We start from the raw sequence: 23624 nt of genomic DNA, 5'->3' as shown, positions 1-23624 counted from the left end.
AATTTATGTCTGTCCCTACAGGTTTTAAAACAAAGAAGATGGGGCAGAAGGATTCGAAACCAATTGAGAAAGAAATTGTGAATGCTAGTGATTCTGAAGACGGCAGTATAGATAGTCCCGTGGTTTCTGATGATGATGATGATTATGAGGTATATCATTGTTGTGCGTATTTATAATTCCAATTTGGAGCATTTAATTTTTGACGTTTATAATTTCAAGTAATTTAGAATCAAATTAATCTTATCTGAAAGGCTAAGCCTCTTCCGATTATCCAATAAGCCATTTTTCAGTCAGGATTTTTTATAACAAGCCTTTAGCCTCCCCTTCACCCCCAAAAAACATTCGAATGGTTTTCAGTTGTTACAAAATGCAATAAGCTAATGATCTTGTAAATAATCTCAGCCAAACACTCTTCTAGTAAGGTGATATTTAGTCGTCTTCTTTGCTATAATGTAGGATATTGAAAACCGAAGTAACGAGGGTGAATTTAGTGATGGAGTTGATGCTATTAATCAAGGAGATCAATATGAAAGTGATGATTCTCGTGAAGTAGTTGATGATATAAGTAATGGAGATCAAAGTGAAAGTGAGGATTCTCGTGAAGTAGTTGACGAGAGTGATTCATCTGAAGATGAGCTCCGTTATATAACTTTCAGTTTGAAATTGACAGATTGTTGATACACTTCCTTTCTGGTTTTCATGTTTTTTTTCCTTAAATAGGTTGGTCCTAGGAACACTATTGGGGATGTTCCGTTAGTGTGGTACGATGATGAGGAACATATCGGATATGATATTGCTGGAAAGAAAATAAAGAAAAAGGAGAGACTGGATAAATTGGATTCGTTTTTAGCAAGAACTGACGACTCAAATAGTTGGTGGGTGGGGATTTATTATCACATAATTATCAGCTTTATTATTATTACATTTGGTTATGAGTGGATGAATGTTGTTGGTACAAAGTCCTCCAGCTTTTCATACTTTTGAAGAACTTCCAGATATTAAGAAGACGAAAATTTCTGTGAAGTAAAAGAAAAAAGGTCACTGATTGCTACTAAGAACCTAACAAAGCTTTTCAAAATTGAAAACAGAGAGTCTGACAGTATCATTATAAAACTTCTAATAACTATAATTATTCTGATAAAAAAAAAAAAATAACATTAACAATCGAACCATTTAAAAGGAAAACGACATTTAAAAGGAAAACGGCAATAGAAGGTGCAATTAGTACAAAGTCTACGAATACAAGGTTTTATTAGCATTTTACCTTAAAAGTAAGAAGGGTCAATAGCCTAGTTGGTGAATGACTCACTCTCCCTTAGGGGAGGTGAGGGTTCGATTCCCACTAAGTGAGGATTTTTCAAATAATTGGATCAAAAACCATTCTTACCGGGCCCATATGATCCCTTGGTCCCACGCATGCGAAGATTGCAACAATAACAATGCAGGTTCGAATTTCGGGCCTGGCATGCTGTGGGGTAATTGGTGATGGTGTTTCGCCAGGCTCCAGTGGGCTACCGGGGACCGCTGGATGGGTTGACAAAGTCAACACAGGGCTAACATGTCCCTGCAGATACACATGTTTTTTGCAACAATTTTACCTTAAAAGTACAGGCGGTTATTTTATACTAAGATATTTGACCCAGCTAAAACCCTTGTCTCAAACCCTAGTTTGCAACTTGCAAGCAACCAAAATCACCGCTGAAAACCCCCAGCGAAAGAAAGCAGGCATGGGGGAAGAAGTACCACAACATAGTGGTGGATACCAAATTGACATTGGGAATCTGATGGCATATGATCCTCAATTCCAGTTTCCATCTGTTGCTGATAACAGGTTAGTGAATTTTTTCGTATCTATTATCTGTTATTGAATTAGTGATTGTGTTTTTTTTCTGATTGAAGTGATGGTAACCTATTTACTACTCTACGATTTAACCTAGGAATGCAAACGACTTGAATTCGGCTCGAGTAGGACTCGAATTAGGATTAAGCTCGCGTTGAAAAGCTTTATAAGAATAACATTATATGAGATAGCAAATTTTGATTAACTACCAATTAGTTATTCGAATTGCATCTTGGATGACTGTTTAAATGTGATAATTTGACTGTTTATATGTGATAATTTAAATATGGAGTTCTAGATTGACCTCAGGGGTTTTCACCCGGATCCATTTAGGATTCAAACCCGGTCTGCCTGCCCCTCGGGATGGTTTAAGGATCGGGTTCCTGCAATGCGATTCGGGTTTCTTCCCGAAAGTGCATGCGTGCGTCGCAAATGGGAGTATTGCCTTTAAAAAAATGTGATAATTTAGGGGTCTTTTGTGCAACACTTTGCATAAAGCGTGTATATAGCTGCTAGGAATTCATAGTTTTTTAGGCAAGTTACACGATATAAGTAATTCAAGAGTTTCTAAGATATGTCATGCTAGTGGTATTCGTATGTAAACTTTTGACCAAGGATGTTAATTTTTATCATGTTTTGTTGTTTGATTGATTGTATTGTAGATATGATCTCGTGAGGGAGATCATAGCACACGCTGCCAAATTAACTCAGGCAGTTGCTGATACTCTTTTTAACTTGCCTTCTGCTGAAGATGCATCTGGTCCAATTGTATCCCTACCACCACCAACTACAAAATTGCCAAGAGGAAAACCTGTATGTTATCTTTCGTTATTATATGCATTCTTACAATAGGGTTTGAGAACAATTAATAAGCATTTCAATTAAAATGGTGGCAATATCAAGTATATGGGAGTTAGGACTTACGTGCCCTCTTTTTATTTCTTATGTTTGTAACTTATGTAAGACTATGTTGTTCATGCTTGCAGCTGCCAAAGCCTAAACCTCCAACAATATGGGAAGTTTTTGCCAAAAAACACGGTTAGAACTTAACCACTATGTCTTTTACTTGGGCAACTAGGCATTTGAAACTGGACAATATTTGAAAATTAAATTTAAAACCAAGGCGATCAAGACCTTCACTTTAGGTCTTTTAATTGTACTGATGCATTGACCCGTCTTGCAGGCATTCAGAACAAAAAGAAAGACAAACGTGTGTTTGATGACCAAACTAGTTCTTGGAAGCGTCGGTATGGTTATGATCGAGTAAATGATGACAATGATCTCCCAATTATTGAGGCGAAGATGACAGATGGTACATATTTTTTTGAACTTTAGCCTACGTATGCTTAGTGTTGGTTGCTTATACATAAATCACAATGCAAATCATCCTTTGTATATGTATATAAGTATGAATGAAACATGCTCTAATACACTTTATATACATTTTCTTACAGAGGTGGGAGTGGATCCTTTTGCCAAGAGACGGTTAGAAAAGAAGCAACGAGTTGATAGACAAGAAAAACACCGTTTGGTTAACTTGAAAGAGGCTGCAAAACTTGGTGCCCTACCAAGGTTTGGTCTTTTCACAGTATCCTTGTCATTAATTAATCATACACGTGATCTGATAAATACTAAAGCAACGAGTTGATAGACAAGAAAAACACCGTTTGGTTAACTTGAAAGAGGCTGCAAAACTTGGTGCCCTACCAAGGTTTGGTCTTTTCACAGTATCCTTGTCATTAATTAATCATACACGTGATCTGATAAATACTAAATTACATGGAGCAAAAGTGAAAAACAAAAACTTAGGGGAAAAAAAATTAAGTTCCAATATTTGCTAAAGAGGAAACAAAGATTCAGACAAGGAATTAAAAGATAGCAATCCATCTTCATATCATGATTGATCATTTTGGATGTTGAAAACTTGTTTCATTAGCTTAATGTGGGTTTTATTGTAAATTTATACATTAAACTGACTTTATCCCCTTTTTTGTTCTGTATGGCAGTCATATTCAACTTGCTGCAACAGCATTGCCTATAACCGGGACCCAGACTGCTACAAGAAAGGCCAGTAAAGATGAACTACAGAACGTAGCAGGAATGGCAGCAACTTCAACTGCTAGCAGTGGTAAATTCGACAAAAAGTTGGCTGGTGAGAAGCCTCCAAAGCATGATAAGAAATACAGAAAGGTGTGAAATAAACTAAACCCTAAGTATGAAAGTACACGTTCTATGTCAAGTTTTAATGTGTATCTGTATTCTGTATAATGTTTTATATTCATGGTCACTTTGTCTTTCCAGTTTCTGCCTGTCGTTGAAGGATCGGGGATAGGTTCCCTAGAGAAGCAACAAACTGACAAGATTCTCAACAAATTAATGGCTAAAAATTCCCATGAAATTTTCAATGTTGGAAAGGTAATAATATTCAATACACTTTCCATTTCGACACTTGCTATTGAATGGATTTATTCGGGCATTTGTATCTCTTATCAACTAAGATTACTGTAGTTTAGCTACACATGTTATGGTTAATACATTACACTTATTTATATTCACCTTCTTAGGTCAACTTGTTTCCCCTAAGAAAGAACTTTTCTTGTGTGAGTTACCAATTCTCGAGTAAATTGCATGAAAATTCTGTTGGAAGTTCGATTGCAAGATTTCACCTTTGTACTCTTTATATCACTTCTGTTCAAAAAGTGGCGATGCTATCGATACAAGTCAATAAGATTTACTATTTACGCTTCTATTGAAGTTTATTTAGGTTAGATATGAAACAGATTGTCAAGTTTGTACTTAGTTCCAATGCTATTGAATGAACCTATAAATCCATGCAAGTCTTGGTTATTGTTTTAATTGTTTTTTTGCTTGGAAATAGGCTGTTGACATGTACAACGCAAAGAGCGATAAGAAACGAAGAAATCAGCAAGGGAGGTCTTCATCAACATCAAGTAAACTGAAAGTGAAGAAGAGCCCATATAAAAACGCCGGAAAGAAGAAACCTTCAAGTAGAGGAAAATCAAAGTGATGAACATGTTTATATTTTTTGTTGAATCATGTACTTGTAGTGAACTGATACAGATCTATCAATATATAGTAGTAACTTTTTCTAAAGAAATTTTTTATTTATATTTCTATCTGCCTAACATCCTGTAATAGACATATGACACTTGACAAAAATTCATGACAGTAAGAAGTCATTTTCTTACAACACTCCTTATGGTAGTGCTACTAAAGTTGTGAGCTTCACGTCACGCTCTATCATCACTTACCCAGCATTACGTACTTTAAAAATGCTCTGCTAGAGTAATTTACCTGTAACCAATAAAGACACACATTCATCGTTACACTTGATCGTATCATTTGCCTACAGTAGAAGAGCGCTTGCAACAGCGCCTGGAGGCAGCCCTTAGAGGCATGATATGTTGTCAAGTGTTCATTAGGATGATGGCATCTAGAGAAATAAGTAATAAGATTTTAATAATCCAAGATTAATTAAAAAATAAGTAAGATTGTTTATAATTTAATTTTAATTGTATTATGTATATGTATAATACCAGACATAACACAATATATGGGTTAGTAAAATGTAAAGTAGTTTTTTAAATCACATAGTTGATAGTTGATAGTTGATAGATAGCCTACGACTACATCTATAACCCCTTTATATGCCAAGTTTCAAGCTTCTTGATTGACTCGAAAGATATTCGAAAGAGAATGCAAGTCTAGCTCGAGTTGAAGCTACTAAATTAGACATCCGAGTCGAGCTTAATTGTTGTAATAATCAGCTGTAAAAAACTTGTGAATCTTATTGAGTTTGTCTCTTTTTATTTTTATCTTTCTTTTCTACGTATTAACAAATTTATCATAGTTACTAATAACGTTTGAATTAAACCGAGCATAAACGTATCATTTTAACGAGTCGAGCTCGAACTTATATAATATCAAACGAGCCGAGTTCGAACTTAATATTATATTTACAAAACAAGCTTAGATCAAACTCTCTGAATTTTAAACGAGTCTAGTCAAGCTCGGACTTCACTCGACTCGTTAACGCACCCAAAAGGTAACTAAGATAAAGTACCTTTTAATTAATCAAATTGAGTTTCTGATGGGGTAGTTTTCTATACTAGGTAAAATTACTTCTCACATATTACGGTATCTACGCAAATAATACAACTGATTGGTTTAATAACCCTCCAGTTTTTTTTACTGTCACCACGAAAGTGGCCGGTACTTTTTACCGTTTACGTAATCAAACACCCAACAATTTTGGGCTTTCAGTGAAACCTGAAGAAAACAGAGCATTGTCACTCTTTCTTCTCTATTCACATTCCACACGCATTCCATTAATGGCGAATTCTGTCATCTTTTACCTAATCACACTCCTCACCATCTCCGCCGTTGCCCTCTCCGTCTCCGGCGACTCTCACTTCGAAGGATTCGACGCTGACGACGAACTAGACGACGATCTCCAGCAATCGCAAATCTCTGATCTCCGCCGTTCTGCTCCTCCACCAACCACCCTCTCCACTTCCTCCGATCATCATATCCCGGAATCTAATCCCGCTGATCCGAACGTTAACACCTTTACCAATACACCTTCGTTTGATTACTGGGATGAAGACGAGTTCGAAGGGTTTCCATCTGAACCAGAACCGGTAATTGATAATCCGGTTGATCCTAAACCGGCTGATTCCGAACCGGATGTAATTGAAATAGTCAACGCTTTTGAACCGGTTTCGTTGACCAAAAAACTTATGTCATATGTAATTGAGATTCTATCTCTATCATTTCTGATTGCATTTGCTGTTAATTTTTTTACTGGTAAAAAGCAGAATGAAACCCTAGCTTTAGCATGGGCAGCCAAGTTCGCAACACGCGATACGATTTTCGATAAGAATTTTAGTTTGTTAGGTGTTAGTGAAGCTGACGATTCACCTTTGTTGTTAAAAGAAGGTCAAAATGTGTTTAAATTTTATGCGAGTGGACGTCGATTTTGTCAAGGATTAGTAGCTACAATTGCGCTGAAAAGTAGACATGATTTGATTGCTAGAATGTATAATTTGATTGTGCCGACTAAGGACGAGATTAGTTTTGAGGTTTATATGAATGATGATGCTATGGATCATGTGGTGTTTGCTTTAGCTAAGAAGAAGGCTGCAAAAATGATGCAGAAAGAGGTTAGGGATCTTCAGAGGTTTGCGAGTTTAATGACAAGTGGCCCAAATGGTAGGAAATGTGTTGCGGATGACTTGATGGTAGTTACGGAATCGAAGGAGGTGGCTGGTGATTTGATTAATGAGTCTGTGCTTGATCAGGTTAGTCTTTATGGTTCAGCATTGTTTCTTAATTTTAGACTACTAATTTGGCCTAATTAACTGTTGTTATTTGGATCGATAGTTATAGAATGCTCTGGGCCGTTAATTTGAAGTGTTTATTTATATCATGAGAACTGTAATGATTTCCATTTGGGGATATATCTAGAAAATGTGCATTAGGTATTCTATGTTAAAGTTGCACAATCGTTTTAAGGAATGGTTGATTTTTATTACTTACTGCAAAATTCTTGTATTCATGTAATAAATTGTGTTTGTTTAAAGGGTGTTAACTTTAAGTAACTACTACTTGTTAGTGAACCCTAATATGTTGAAATCATGAAAGAAAAGTTAAGACTGTAAACTTCTTGTGCATGTTTCAACATTTTTTCTACATGTAAGCTTTTTTTCTTGCTTATTTTGATAGCTGCAAAGGGGTGTCATGTTATTATTTACTGGCCCCCTCTTCTTATAGTCATAGTTTTGTACATGATATTAAAAAATGGTTTGCATTACTCTCTAGGTATTTGGTGAAAAGGCATTTGAAAAAGTTGGAAAATGGTTCATATCTATGCATTTCTCAGATCAGATGCAGAGTACACACAGAAAGATGCTGGTTTTTAAGTTTGCTCTCCCTGATGTTAACCATATGGCTGACATGACCCGGCTAGTGGCTCTAGTGCCCTACTATATCGACTTAATTGGCCGTTACAAACTCAGTTCACAGGTTTGTATTAATCTTTAAAAAGTAGAGTTTGCAGTTTCAGTCCATTACTTATAACTGTGTCAATTATAGATATGTTTTAGACAATTTAGCTAACAAGTTAACTTGTAAATCACTAAATCATGCAGATTGTATATTTTTAATGCATGAAATCTCCTAAATTGTTTTATTTAACTACCGTACATGAGTATTTTTGAAATGATATATAATGTCCTAAATACATTTGGACAAAAACATTTAACTACCAAAAGATTAATCTTGTAAATCTAAAATCTAACTTGCTCATGCTTCCACATCTAGTAAAACTCAAAATGGCAACTCATTGATAACATAATTTATGGTAAGATTAAATTGTTGAAATTAGGCCCGATCAAAAACTGAAGCAGCAAGATCAAAGGTTGCACAGGAGGTTTACAAGGAGCTTCAAAATGCAAGGCAGGAAGCGTTGCAGAGAAAGAAAGCAGAGAGGAGGAAGATGATGGAGGAGGCTGAATCAAAACTTAATGCTGAGGTACTTCGAAAGAAAGAAGTTAAAGAACGTGCTCGACAAGTTAAAAAAGCGATGCCTAAAATCAAGATGTCTCGTGGCGGCTAAATCTTTTTGGATCCCATTGCAATCATTCCTTAAATTCAACCTGTAGCTTCCTTTTATAGATCTCGACCTGAGCTGTTTAATATGAAGATTTGGATCAGTAACAACACACCCTTGTTGTCTTGTTGTTTTCAGTGTGGTTTTTTAGTCAACGTGCAGGAAAGTTAAATAGCTTTGATTCTATGGTTTTAATCTTTGAGGATAGGGAAATTGCTGACTTTGCTCGAGCTTTCTATATGTTTTAAGATGAGATCATGTGTAGTTAACAAAATAAGAAATTGCACTGGTTTCTAAACATATTTGATGTGTTCATTTGCACCTTATTCGGAATGACTAGTTTGAATGAATGCCAAAGTGGCTGTTCGGTTGTTACATGGAATCATATGGTGTATTCTTTCTTGAAAATGAATTTTGCAGACGTATATGTTTTCCATTAATGCAGGTGATATGTTGAATTACAACAAATGTGTGGGTATTAAATTATCAACGCAATATATGGAAAGAGTAGATAACAAATGTAGTGTGCTAACTAATTTTAGTAGCTTATGAGTTATGAACTGCTTCTGATAAAATAGATAGTTTTTTAAGCTTATCATGGCGGTGTAAATTCAGATTAACTGATATTACGCATCGGAAGTCAGAAGTCTAGTCTTTAATTGCCCAAGTTTGGAATAGTGTCTAGGCCTTCATTGTGTAAGTTAAGAATAGCATCGGAAACATAGCATGTCACAAGAGCGATGGGTAGCTACTAAATCCAAAAGGGAAATAGAACACTAAGATAATAAATGCAAATGCATTCACTAGTACTTCGTAATACATTTGTCATTGTATTAATCATCACAAATAATGGTGAAAATTAGGCCGAGTCAAGTTGACGGACTTGAATTATGGGATAAATAGGACGAATCTGATATGACAAATTTCATCCAGGATTAGTATCATTTGGTGAGTTACTTTTCGTTAAATGGGTCAAATCTAATGGGTTATCTTTGTATTGGCAGCTTGACTTGTTAACCCACACCTTGACCCAAGCCATTAAAACGTGGTGTGGTTTTAAGTGAATATCCCCTTTTGGGTTGTTATTCCGTCATGGGTACCTTTGTGGTGGCAGGGTTGACCTGAACGATAACCATGTTAGTGCGTTTTACGAGTATGTATAAGTCCCTAGTTCATTAGCCTTTAGTATGTTTATTGCGTAATTGGACATTAGGTGTCAAAATGGACTTGAATATATGGTGTTTGATTGACGTGTGTTTATCATGTTAGATTGGTTGATATGCTCGTAATCATTTAAATCCAAGGTTCATACATATCCGTACGAATGTGATTTCCATCCGTGCAGATCAATTCAAATGATATAGAATTATAGATTAGTAATAAATCCGTAGGATCAGCTAAGCTATCAGACCCTATAAATTCGGTTTTGATTTGAGGGCTACTTCAACACAACCTGACCGTATTCATTCGTTCCCAGTCGTCTAGCAACATAATTCATCGATTTTCAACCCTAAAACGTTCATTTTCAAGAAAATCTATTAGTGTTTAAACTTGGTTTTTGATAGAAAACTTAATATTGATGAATTCACACTCACACATTGAGATAAACGATTGATTTAATCCGTTGAATTGATCCTCCAAACCCGAACTTTGACATGACCTAACCCCTTAAACGGGATGGCATGTTTCAAGTTAGTAACGAGTAGTAGGTTGATCTTGCGTCAAATGATTTACTATTAATTGGTAGTTAGAGTTGAGCCTAACCAGAAAATTTTTAAGGGCCGAATATTGTAATTAGAATAATTATATGATATGATATGATGTAATTAGCATTTTGTTGGAAAAATCACTTCACATCCATATGAAATCTACTAAATCCTGTAAGCTGTAAAGTATACATAGGAATAAGTCGTCTGATCGTTCCTGACAAAAATAACCTGTCGGAAACACAAAGCTAACATGTTCCAAATTATACAACAAAAATTATAAAAAAAACTATCGCCTGATGTGAATATGGGTTTTACAATCCAACAGTGACGAGATGGACATTTGTCTGGAGATGCGAGAATCTAATAGCAAATAATCTATAAGGAAAAAAAGAAGGCTGTATGTGATCTGCTACTGACTCAGTCAAAAGATTTTGCTGGCTAATTGCAGAAAGTTAATTAATACGAAACCTGAACCATATGTAACATTGCCCAACCCACCGGGCCCTCTGCCCATCTTGCACTCCTAATAAACATGGTTACCTGAAAGGGCTGCTGCAATTAGCTGATCCTTTTAATTGCCAAGCAAGGAATTTTTTTGCAACCTATGACAGAAAGCCAATTCAAATCAGTCAATGGTTTCCTGCGCGTCTTCGGATTCAGAATCATAGTCTAATTAGCTGTTGTGTCGTGTTCTTTTAATATCCTCGTGATTGTGTGTTTCCTATAGCTTCGTGTTTGTTGGTTGTTTGTGCGTTTTTTTGGTGCGGTCGCTTGTAGCCTCGTGTCTTATCTAGCTCCTTGCTAGTTTGTTTCGTGTTCTTTATATTTTAATAAAACTTACTTGCCTTTCAAAAAAAAATCAGTCAATGGTAAACAGATAGCGAACCAACATTGAAACCCACACGGGACGCTTAATAATACCATGGGATTTAAACATATCAAAATGTCAAGTTTGAACAGAATTAGGCAAACCATTGTCGAGGACACAAGGGCAGGGAATGTCTTTTAAAAGCCATGGCATACATACAGTCATATCGAAACAGTCACTTTCAAGATTTAGACAAACCAGAGCATCGAAACCCGCTAAAGACATTATTTACATGACATGCCCATAAAACCATCATTGCAACCATCATTTTAAACAGATTTAGCCTTACCAGTAAGGAACCTTATTTTGCAAGAGATGGCATAAAGACATCAAAACCTTCTTTTTAATGAAAAGGGTTGGTGAAAGACAACGAACACATCTAACAAGACAAGGCATAAAGCCATATCAATACCGTCAACTTTGAACAAACTTAGGCAAACCAACATCGACACAGGCATGGGACGTATTTTGCAATCTAAAGCTTAAAGCCATATCAAAACCATCAACTATAAAAAAGATTTTGGTAAACTGACATTGGACTTTTTTACAAGCCAAGCATAAAGTCGTATCATAATCGTCAACTTTAAATAAAATATATGGTAAACCGACACTGGACTATTGGACACATCACATAAAGTCATATCTGAACCGTCCACTTTAATAAGATTTCGATAAACCCGTCAATAAAACTGAAAAGGGACTTTCTTACAAGTCACACATAAAGCCATATCGAAACCGTCAACCTCCAAAATTAATTGGTAAACCGTCATGAAACAGACAATTTTTTACAAGTCGGTCATAAAAAGCCATATCAAAACCGTCCAACTTTATAAGAAAAATAAGTAAACCGTCATTGAAACAAACAAGAGACTTTTTCGCATAAGTTCATATTGAAACCGTCAACTTTAAATTTTTTTTGGTAAACTGTATTTGAAAACGATAAAGGACTTTTTTACAACTCAGGCATATAGTCAATATTGAAACCGGGTCAACTTTAAAAAGATTTTGGGAAACCATCATCAAAACTGACAAGGGACTTTCTTACAAGGGAATGTTTTACAAATCAGCCATATCGAAATCGACAATTTTAAAAGAATTTTGGTAAACCGTCATTAAAACCGACTAGAGACTTTCTTACAAGTCAGGCATAAAGTAATATCAAAAACGACAAGTATAATTTTTTTTTAAGAAACCGTCATTGAAACCGACAAGAGATTTTCTTACAAGTCAGGCATAAAGCCATATAAGTAAACCATCAATCAAAACGACAAGGGGCTTTTTCTATAAGCCGGGCATATAAACGATATTGATACCGTCAACTTTAGAATGATCTAAGTAAACCGTCATTAAAACCGACAAGGGAACTTTCTTTACAAATTGGAAGCCATATCGAAGCCGTCAATTTTAAAAAGATTTTGTAAACCTTCATTGAAACCGACAAGGGACTTTCTTACAAGTCAGGCAATAAGCCATACTGAAACCGTCAACTTTAGAAAAAATTTGAAAAACCGACAAGGGACTTTTTACAAGTCATGCATAAAGCCATATCGAAACCGTCAACCTTAAAAAGATTTTGGTAAACTAGAACTGAAACTCAAACTGATAAGGGACTTTTTTACAGAGCTAGCATAAAGCTTTAGTAATCCAACACTGAAACCCAAAGAGACATTTTTACAAGCCAGACATAAACCCATTGCAAAACCATCCAACTTCATTGAAACTGACAGGGACTCTTTTCAAGTAAAAACATAAAAGCAGATCGAAACCAACAAATTTGAATTCACTTGGGAAAACCGACATATAAACCCTCATGGGCAGTGTTGTTAGTAACTACAGCATAAAGCCGTCAATATGCATCAGATTTAGGCAATCCAGTATCAAAACCACATGGAACTTATAACAAGGCATGAAAATATCAAATTCGGACAAATTTAGGCAAAAGCTACATCAAAACCATCAACTTTAGAAAGATTTAAGTAAACCGTCACTGAAAACCAACAGGGGACATTTTCACAAAATCAGGCATAAAGCCATATCGAAGCCGACAATTATAAAAAGATTTTGTGAACTTTCCTTGAAACCGACAAGGGACTTTTAAGTCAGGCATAAAGACATATCACAACCGTCAACACTAATTTTTTTTTGGGAGACCATCATGAAGTCGGTCATAAAGCCATATCGAAACCGTCACTGAAATCTACAAGAGACTTTTCGCATAAAGCCATATTGAAACCATCAACTTTAAAAGATTTTGGTAAACCATATCTAAAAAAGACAAGGGACTTTTGGTTACAACTCAGGCACATAATGACATAAAGTCATATTAAAACCGTCAACTTTGAAAAGATTTTGGGAAACCGTCATTAAAACCAACAACAGACTTTCCCACAAGTCAGGTATAAAGCCATATCAGTAAATCGTCATTGAAACCGACAAGGGGCATGTTAATGATAACGTCATATAAAAATCGTCAACTTTAAAAAGATTTAAGTTAACCGTCAATGAAACCGACTAGGGACTATTTTATAAGTCCGTCATAAAGACATATCGAAACCGTTCAGTTTGTAAGAATTTTGATAAACCGTCATTGAAACCAACAAGAGACTTTCTTACAAGTCAGGCATAAAGCCATATAAGTAAACTGTCATTAAAACCGACAAAAGACTTCCTTACAAGTCAGGCATTAAGCCATATCAGTAAGCCGTCAATGAAATCCACAAGGTGCTTTTTTACAAGCCGGGCATATAAACCAGATTGAAACCGTCAACTTTAGAGAGTTTTTAAGTAAACCATCATTAAAACCGATAAGGGACTTTTTCACAAGTCAGATATAAAGCCATATAAGTAGACCGTCAGGTAAACCGACAAGAGACTTTTGACTTTCTTACAAGTCAAACATAAAGCCATATAAGTAAACCGTCATTGAAACTGACAAGAGACTTTACAAGTCAGGCATAAAGCCATATAAGTAAACCGACAAGAGACTTTCTTACAAGTTATGCTAAAGCCATATAAGTAAACCGTCATTACCACTGACAAGGGGCTTTTTTACAATCAAGGGCATATAAACCAGATTGAAACCGCCAACTTTAGAGAGATTTTAATTAAACCGTCATTGAAACCGATAAGGGCATTTTTTTTTTTACAAATCAGGCATAAAACCATATCGAAACCGTCAATTTTAAAAAGATTTTGTAAACCATCATGAAACCGACAAGAGACTTTCTTACAAGTCGGGCATAAAGCCAAACAACCGTCATTGAAACCGACAAGGGACTTTTTTACAAGTCATGCATAAAGCCATATCGAAACCGTCAACTTTTAAAAATATTTTGGCAACCTGTCATTGAAAACCAATGCGGAACTTTTTTACACGACCAACATAAAGCTTTAGTAATCTGACACTGAAACCCAAAGGGAACTTTTTACAATCCGTTAACAATCAACTTAAACTCTTCTTTTGGTAAAGCATCAATAAGAAAACAGACATTTAAACCCTCATGGGCAGTGTGTTACTAGCTACAATACAAAGCCGTCAATATGTATCAAATTCAGGCAATACATTATCGAAACCACACGAAATTATAACAAGCCAAGATAATATCAAATCCGGACAATTTAAAAGAAATTTAGGCAAAAGCTACATCGAAACCGTCAATCTTCAAGAATAGTTAGAAAAAACAACATTGAAACCTACAAGGGATAAGCCATGGCCTAAACTAATTTCAAAATAGTCGATTTTAAAGATTTAGGCAACAAAGCATTCAAACCAACAAAGAATGTTTTTATAATAAGTCACTGAATAAACCCACATCTAAACGAATATATTGATCCACATTTAATTTATGGGTCGATGTTTTACAAAACAGAATCTTTACAGAAAAGAGATGTCAAAGTTTCAAGAACATACCTCATCATTATGTGTCACCCTTGCAACTATTACTTACATCTTTGTATTATCATCACAAATTTAACAGAGTTCATACACCCCTCACATTATGATGATTCTCTAAAGCCATAACCGAATTGCGACACAAAGCTAAAAGGTTCCAAATTATGCAGTGCACAAACAGTTTCATGAGAATCATGCCTAAATGAAGCATCCTGTGACAAGATAGACATTTTGTTTGGCAATGCACGGATTAAAGGATGCATAAGTGGAAAAAGAAGTATTATTAATTGTTAATAATGTTAATAACTATATTTTAATTCAGCTCATTTAAACAGATACTAATAAACAGCCCGTTTCAACCTGAGTCTGTATAGACCCCATAGTCAACCCGAAGATCTTGCCACATTTAAATAGCACCACCAAAAATGGTAAGTATCTGGAGGAAATTTCCACATGCATAGAGAATATTATGATTTTACAAAGAATATCGCATTATTTATATGAAGTAAAACTATTTCTTGCAGGATTAAATTTAATAGCCGAAAATGAAAAAATGATACTTACATATGGACCCCTCACAAAAGGTTTAAGGTCCAAAGTTGAACTGGACGTTTTCACAAATTTTGGACAGAGTATTCTGCATCAATCAAAAATGTAATCAACCCACACAAATATGTTCCGAGTCAACAATTTAGACAAGGATGTTTGACCAAGTAACCCAATCCACCCAGTTTGCTACTTTTAGGGAAGTTAGCTGACTAAGAAGTCGGCCACCTAATGAATATCTTGTGAACCAAGCTTCTATCATAAGCAATTTGCAGATTCACTAGGCACTGCATTAGGCAAACAACACTTATGCATCGATTCCGATAAAGAAGGCTGTAAATAAATAAATAGATAGATTATAAGAGAAAAAGAAGGCTGTAAATTATCTGCAACAGATTAAAGGACTACAACAAAAATTGAATTAATGTACTCTGCAGCCAAAATCTTGATAGCAGTTTCTTTAAACTAAACCCTAGCCATCAAAAAAAGAAATCACCCTTGGATAGCAAAACGCAGCACAAATATACCCTAAAAACAAGAGCCGTAAAACCTAATTTCCCACATTGATTCAAATCTTGATAACACATATACAGTTTCTTTAAGATTTTAACCCCAAACTTCAAACTTTTAATACTGAAAACCCTAATTCCTAAAAAGAAAACACTTTTGTATGGAAAAGAAGCCAAGAAAGAAAACCCTAAAACAAAAAACCATAAAACGTAAAATAAATCAAATCCTTTTTAAGAAACCTTGAAATAACTTATGACGATTAACACATATTCATTAAGAAACTGATTAGAGCGTTTAAAATCACCTTTGCGACGGTAGGGAAGGATTGGAACGTTGTAAACAATTGCCGGCAAATATTTGAGCGTTTGGTGGGTGGGGATTTAGATTTTAGAGCGTGTTTATTTTATCTTTTAAACAGGGAGGGTTTGTGATGGTAGGTATTTATAGTTTTATTACAAAATACCCGTACTGTATATGTTAGCTTTTACAATTAAGCTACTCGCTAATTTATCACCGTTATAAAAAATACCGAGTACTATGGCTAAATAATTATGGTAAATGTAAATAAATAAATAATAATAATAATTATATATATGGAAAACGTTCAAAAAATAACATTAAAAATGAGAAAAATGTCTTTTTTGAGCATCCTGACGACCTCGAATGGCTAGACACTTTCCGACAGTCTTGATTTTAGGGTCGTTTTAGGGTGATCTAGAGAATTTTAGCACAATATGAAACCAAATGTTATGCCCCGCCAAATGTTACTCCATTTGGCGGCGCATATTAATGATTTAAAAGCGTGTTTAATGAAGTGACATTAAATTCAAAATTATATGCGTTATACATAATTACATTGTGAGAGAAATAATAGGCCTTAAAACAATGTGTATCATGCTAAATCATGCATACACAAAAGGAATAATATGATAGAAATTCAAAATGGTCATAAAAAGGCAAAATTGAAGGTTTTCTGATGCATATACGGATATCAGCCCATGTGCTATTCGGCCCACAACCTTGGGGGATTTGTTAGTGGGCTTCGATGCCAAGTCCAAGTATTGGAAGCAGGGAGTCAGTTGATTCACAGATGAATTTGACAAGGATATCAATTCAATTTGTTTATTTATTTTTGTTCTTATCTACGTTATTAGTTGATAGACTAGTTTGTTCTTATCTAGTTTCTAGTTTGTTAGTTCAGAGGGTATTTATATATTGCATTTAAGCTTATTGAAAACTCAGTCGATTATTGATATTTTGAGTGAATTAAAAATAAACCGTGAAAGTTTTTTTTGTTTCGTCAACCGAAAAGGTTGCAAGTTTAGCAATTATATTTTTGGTGTGTAATATCCAATTATATTTTGCTATTTGTATTGGTGAGTCATATTTAATACTAATTATCTATCCTATTGTTTAAGCCATCGATCCCCAATTCCGCATTAGAACGGAGTATTTTGTTATTTAAGTCATATATATAGAACGAGGTTAGCTTTAGGAAGTAGAGTTGATAATTATTTTTGTGAGTTAATAAAATTAAACCGTGAAGTTTTATTTCCCAACTGTGAAGGTTGTTTATAGTAAAGCCGAGAAGGTTTTGCTAACTATCCTATTATTATTGTTTAGCCCGATCCTTTCAATACATTATTTGGTATCAGATTTCAGGCATGGCTAAACAAGCTGATATCAAGCGACTGTATCGCAAGATTCAAGAGTTGGAAGACATGAAAAATCTCTTGCGTGTTATAGAGATGAAGTTTGACAACCTTGAATTTGCATGAACGGCTCAATCGTATGAATTTGTTGATTCGGTTGTTCCAGTTTTTAACATGGGGTACGTTCCTGAACCATGTGTTGTTGAAGACATCGTACCCATCTATGACACTGATGGTGAGGAGGAACAGGAAGATTACGGGTGTGAGTTTGAGGATGATCCTCAGATAGATGAATTCGACACCAACATGTATTTCACTTGTGAAGATGTTGATGTTGAAATGAAAATCAAATTTCAAGATTTAATTTCCGTCTTTAATGGTGTAGACTCGAGGACGAGTTATTTTGAAGAAGGGGAGAATGATGTATATTCAGGTTCATCTATTACACGGGCCAAAAAAGTAGCAAGATTGGGCCAGGCCATCATTTGGGCCATGATGTTTGATGATTTTTTCATAAGCATGAAAACAATAAAGTTAAACATGGGATTGAATAGAAGCATGTGGATGGGAAGATGCACGTGGAAGTTTACAGCAAGTCAACTACCAAATCTTATCTATTATTTTAATTTTAATTAGTTGTGGCGCCCTCGCGATGCGGCGGAAGAACGTTAGCAAAATTCGATTATGAAAAGTAAAAAAAAAAATAGAAGCAAATGACATAAACTGAAATGGCTAAAAAAAACTCAAAGTAGAAAAAAAATCAAATAATAACAATAACAATTATATTAATAGTAGCAACATTAACGATTTGTAATAAGTGAAAAGTTATGTGGTTTATTCTTAGTAAATGGAATGTTATTTGTTTGATTTTTAATAAACGTAAAGTTAAGCTATAATAATGGTTGTGGTTGTGGTTGAATTACGGAAGATTGAAAGTTTGTTGTGAAACTATAGAAACCGTAAAGTTCACTATTTATTAGGTCTTACATTTTAGTATATAGGTATAATATAATATAATTATGTGGTCGATTTATAATGAATGAGAGGTTTTATGGTTAAATTATAAAATATGAAAAGTTTGTGTTAAGTTTATAAAATGTGGTTGAATTTTAAAAAAAAATTGTTGTAAGTTTGTGAACCTTATGAAGTTCACTATTCATTTCTCCTATGTCTTTTAGGTATATAGAGTAATAATAATAATGATAATAATAATAATAATAATAATAATAATAATAATAATAATAATAATGAATGGTTATTAGATAGGAAAAATTGTGTGGTCGATTTATAATGAATGAGAAATTTAATGGTTAATTTATAAAATGAGAAAAGTTTGTGGTAAGTTTATAAGAAATATAAATTTAAATATTAGAAAAGGGGTGTGTGAATTATAAAAAAATAAAAAATTTAGGGTAGGTTTGTGAAAATTATAAAAGTAACTATTCATTTTCAAGATGTCTTTTAGATATGTAGATATAATATAATATAATATAATATAATACTTGTGAAGAAATTGGCAAGGCATAGGATGCGAGTGGAAATGATGTCATCTTCTCATTGTTGTGGTGACGACTTACGAATAATATATTTATTATTTATTATTATTATATATGATATATGATGAATCTAAGGTAATCGTTTTGAAATATTCATTGGTAATGAATGGTTATTAGATAGGAAAAATTATGTGGTCGATTTATAATGAATGAGAAGTTTAATGGTTAACTTATAAAATGAGAAAAATTTGTGGTAAGTTTATAAAAAATATAAATTTAAATATTAGAAAAGGTGTGTGTGAATGGTAAAAAAATAAAAAGTTTGGGGTAAGTTTGTGAAAATTATAAAAGTAACTATTCATTTCCAAAATGTCTTTTAGATATATAGATATAACTAGTTGTGGAGCCCTCGCTTTGCGCCGGGGCTCCGTTTTGAATGCGAGTTAAAAAAAATCTTGATCTATTTTGTAAAAAAGAATTTTTTTCGACAACTAACATTGAAGGGTTGTTCCTTTTGTAAAAGTTATTTCTTTTAGCGTTCAGTTTTTTTTATAAAGTTAGTTGATCTATTTTGTAAAAAAGAATGTTTTTCGACATCTTTTGATAGCATTGAAGAGTTGTTCCTTTTATGAAAGTTGCCTCTTTTATCGTTGAAAAAAAAAATTAGTTGATTAAGAATTTTTTCGACATCTTTTGGTAACATTGAAGGGTTGATTCTTTTACGAAAGTAGCTTCTTTTATCGTTGGAGACAAAAAAAATGTGAAATGACGAAAATACCTCTTATTACTATTGAGGAATAGTGCTTCAGGGTTTTGTTTAATAGTTATATAAATAATAATAATAATAATAATAATAATAATAATAATATTAATAATAATAATAATAATGATAATAATATTAATATTATTAATAATAATAGTGAGTAGTTATGTGTGAGCGATTTGTAATGAATGAGAAGTTTGATGGTTAAATTATAAAATGTGAAAAGTTTGTGTTAAGTTAATAAAAACTATGAAGGTAACTATTATGAAAACTGGAGTTGCATTATGAAAGATGAAAAGTTTAGGGTAAATTTGTGAAGGTTCTAAAGTTTACTATTCACTTCAACTATATCTTTTAGATATAAGGTATAATATATGTTCTTATCTATTAGTCTACATTCTTATCCAATAGTTACGGAGTATTTTGTTATTTAAGTCATATATATAGAACGAGGTTAGCTTTAGGAAGTAGAGTTGATAATTATTTTTGTGAGTTAATAAAATTAAAACGTGAAGGTTTTGTTTCCCAACTGTGAAGGTTGTTTATAGTAAAGCCGAGAAGGTTTTGCTAACTATCCTATTATTATTGTTTAGCCCGATCCTTTCAATACATTATTTTCGGGGTCTCGTTTCGAAAATTATTTGGGACAAACCGCCTACGGCAGTTTGCAAACGGATAGATCTCGAAAAAATACACGATTTAAAAAAAACGGTTACTAAATCGGAGCTACGAGTCAAAAGATACGATAGATCTAGCATTTTGGCCAAAGACACAAAACACCAAGCACCACGCACCGTCGGTGGTGTTTGGTGCATGGTCCGAAATTGCGAGGAAATGTATCTTTTTCGAAACCTAGACGACCTCGAATAGAAAGCACGTTTAGAGAGTCTTGCTCGTTGGGCCGTTATAGGGTGATCTTGAGAATTTCAGCACAATCTGAAACCTAAGGTTATGCGCCGCCAGATGTTACTCCATCTGGCGGCGCATAATAATAATTTAAAAAGCGTGTTTAATGAAGTGACATTAGACACAAAACTATATGCGTTATATATAATTAAATTGCGAGTGAAATAATCGGCCTTAAAACTATATATACTATGCTAGGTCATGCATACACAAAAGTAATAATACGATATATATATGGAGAACGTTAAAAAAAAACATTAAAAATGAGAAAAATGTCTTTTTTCGGCATCCTAACGACCTCGAATGGCTAGACACTTTCCGACAGTCTTGATTTTAGGGCCGTTTTAGGGTGATCTCGAGTATTTTAGCACAATATGAAACCACAGGTTATGCACCGCCAAATGTTACTCCATTTGGCGGCGCATATTAATGATTTAAAAAGCGTGTTTAATAAAGTGACATTAGATTCAAAATTAAATGCGTTATACATAATTACATTGTGAGAGAAATAATAGGCCTTAAAACAATATGTGACATGCTAAGTCATGCATACATAAAAGGAACAATATGATAGAAATTCAAAACGGTCATAAAAAGGCAAAATTGAAGGTTTTCGGGGTCTCGTTTTGAAATTTATTTGCGACAAATCGCCTACCGAAGTTTGTCAACGGATAGATCTCGAAAAAATACATGATTTAAAAAAAACGGTTACTAAATCGGAGCTACGAGTCAAAAGATACGATAGATCTAGCATTCTGGCCAAAGATACAAAACACCAAGCACCACGCACCGTCGGTGGTGTTTGGTGCGTGGTGTGAAATTGCGAGGAAATATATCTTTTTCGAAACCTAGATGACCTCGAATGGCAAGCACGTTTAGAGAGTCTTGCTCGTTGGGCCGTTCTAGGGTGATCTTGAGAATTTCAGCACAATCTGAAACCTAAAGTTATGCGCCGCCAGATGTTACTTCATCTGGCGGCGCATAATGATGATTTAAAAAACGTGTTTAATGAAGTGACATTAGACTCAAAACTATATGCGTTATACATAATTACATTGCGAGTGAAATAATAGGTCTTAAAACTATATATACCATGCTAGGTCATGCATACACAAAAGTAATAATACAATATATATGGAAAACGTTCAAAAAAGAACATTAAAAATGAGAAAAATGTTTTAGTCTCACTTGAAATCCCACAAATCAATTGACCCTCCAAAAACCTCCATCGAAGCTTCCTACAAAATCGACACCACCCCTCCCTCCCGCTTGCGTTAACCTCCTTGTCCCCAACACCAACACCGACATAAGCGAAGCCAGAAAGTCAGGAATACTGGCGGCACTAAATGGGGAGTGATCCGTACACCACCAGTTTTTAGCCGTACACCACCAAACATGCATTATGATGTTGTACTGTACAACACTGTAAAGCATGTTTGGTGGTGTACGGCTAAAAATTGGTGGTGTACGAATCATCACCCTAAATAAATTCTTAATTTAACTAAGAACGATGAGTGAACTATTAATAGTTGGACGTCACATTTCGCTTCAAGATATACGTGTGAAGACGATTTTTTTACATTGTTTGCCATTATCAAACCAAGTGGTGAATCCATATATAAATTTTTTTTACGGGATCATAAAAATAATTTGAAAATTTTTGTTGTTTAAAAATGAAGTAAGTTGTCATTGAAGTATTTGTAATTATCGATCTACGTCATAATATTATGAGAATTTCTAAATTTGTTTAGTTTTCAAATATATAAAACCCAGTTATATTAATTTCCTAAACTTACGAGATAAGTTTATATAAAATATTAATATAATTAAGAAATTTAGTTTGTACCAAGTATATCAAGTTAGTTAAGTAATAAAAATAAAAATGGAAAAAGTAAAATTAAAAGTAAATGGAATGGATTGGTATAGGAGTGTTAAAATTATAATTATGTTCCTTTTTAAAAAAAATTTACATGTAGTAATAGACAAAATTTGTCTTTTATGTTATGAATAGTACTATTGCTACATTAACTTTTTTTTTTTGGTTCCCACCGATTCAATAGTACTATTTGCGCTATAGTAATTTATTTTTTTTAGTCCCAACGATAAAAGAATCAACTTTCGTAAAAGAACCAACCCTTCAATATTAGAAAAAGATGTCGAAAAAAATTCTTTTTTACAAAAAAATTAACTAACTTTTTTTTCCCTTCCTCAACGATAAAGGAAGCAACTTTCATAAAAGGAACAACCCTTCAATGCTACCAAAAGATGTCGATGCTACCAAAAGATGTCGAAAAACAATTTTTTTTACAAAATAAATCCACTAACTTTTTTTTACAAAAAAAAAAGCGAACGCTAAAAGAAGCAATTTTCACAGAGGGAACAACCCTTCAATGTTAGATGTCGAAAAAAAATTCTTTTTACAAAATAGATTAAGACTTTTTTTTAACTCGCATTCAAAATGGAGCCCCCGACGCGAAGCGAGGGCTCCATAACTAGTTATACTCTATAATTAAGTTGGGGGGGTTAAATTAAACAATCTAATAAAGATAAAAGGTATTCAATGAAATATGTAAATAAATGAGTGGGACCACCTGGTATGTTCATCTTCTTCACCCACTGTCAGTGTTGCAAAAGTCGGCCAACTTGACCGACGCGTCGTTTTATAGGCATGGCCGATGCGTCATCATTAAAAAGTCGGTCAAAGGTAAAAAGTCGGTCAAAGTCAGCAAAACCGACATATAATTTACATGTATGAAGACTATTGTTACCCATTTCACAAGTGCCTCTGCCAACACCACCGATACTACCAGA

At 34.1% G+C, this 23624-nt stretch overlaps 2 protein-coding genes and 1 long non-coding RNA gene across 3 annotated transcripts; 2 read left to right on the top strand and 1 right to left on the bottom strand.

Annotated features, from left to right (window-relative positions):
* Positions 1-568: 568 nt before the first annotated feature.
* LOC139849603 (ribosome biogenesis regulatory protein homolog) lies at positions 569-4948 on the top strand. Its single transcript, XM_071839243.1, has 10 exons — positions 569-586; positions 721-871; positions 1612-1831; positions 2503-2653; positions 2827-2878; positions 3024-3152; positions 3295-3412; positions 3847-4030; positions 4142-4255; positions 4719-4948. Exons 1-10 carry the CDS (start codon positions 569-571, stop codon positions 4866-4868), a joined length of 1287 nt encoding a protein of 428 aa, XP_071695344.1. The 3' UTR covers positions 4869-4948.
* A 1186-nt stretch (positions 4949-6134) lies between these two features.
* Positions 6135-8845, top strand: LOC139885742 (uncharacterized protein At5g49945-like). The gene is made up of 3 exons (XM_071869497.1): positions 6135-7161; positions 7682-7885; positions 8247-8845. The coding sequence occupies exons 1-3, from the start codon at positions 6193-6195 to the stop codon at positions 8475-8477; spliced, it is 1404 nt and encodes a 467-aa protein (XP_071725598.1). The 5' UTR covers positions 6135-6192; the 3' UTR covers positions 8478-8845.
* A 1613-nt stretch (positions 8846-10458) lies between these two features.
* Positions 10459-16400, bottom strand: LOC139885741 (uncharacterized). The gene is made up of 3 exons (XR_011772075.1): positions 16301-16400; positions 14959-15819; positions 10459-10782 (listed from the first exon to the last, which is right to left on the bottom strand). It is a non-coding gene; the product is annotated as an uncharacterized lncRNA (long non-coding RNA).
* Between the last annotated feature and the right edge of the window lie 7224 nt (positions 16401-23624).

Source organism: Rutidosis leptorrhynchoides, chromosome 1, assembly GCF_046630445.1.
Source record: "Rutidosis leptorrhynchoides isolate AG116_Rl617_1_P2 chromosome 1, CSIRO_AGI_Rlap_v1, whole genome shotgun sequence".
In the NCBI taxonomy this organism is placed as follows: Eukaryota; Viridiplantae; Streptophyta; class Magnoliopsida; order Asterales; family Asteraceae; genus Rutidosis; species Rutidosis leptorrhynchoides.
Note: the sequence above shows the minus strand (reverse complement) of the source record. Positions and strands in the feature narration are given on the sequence as shown.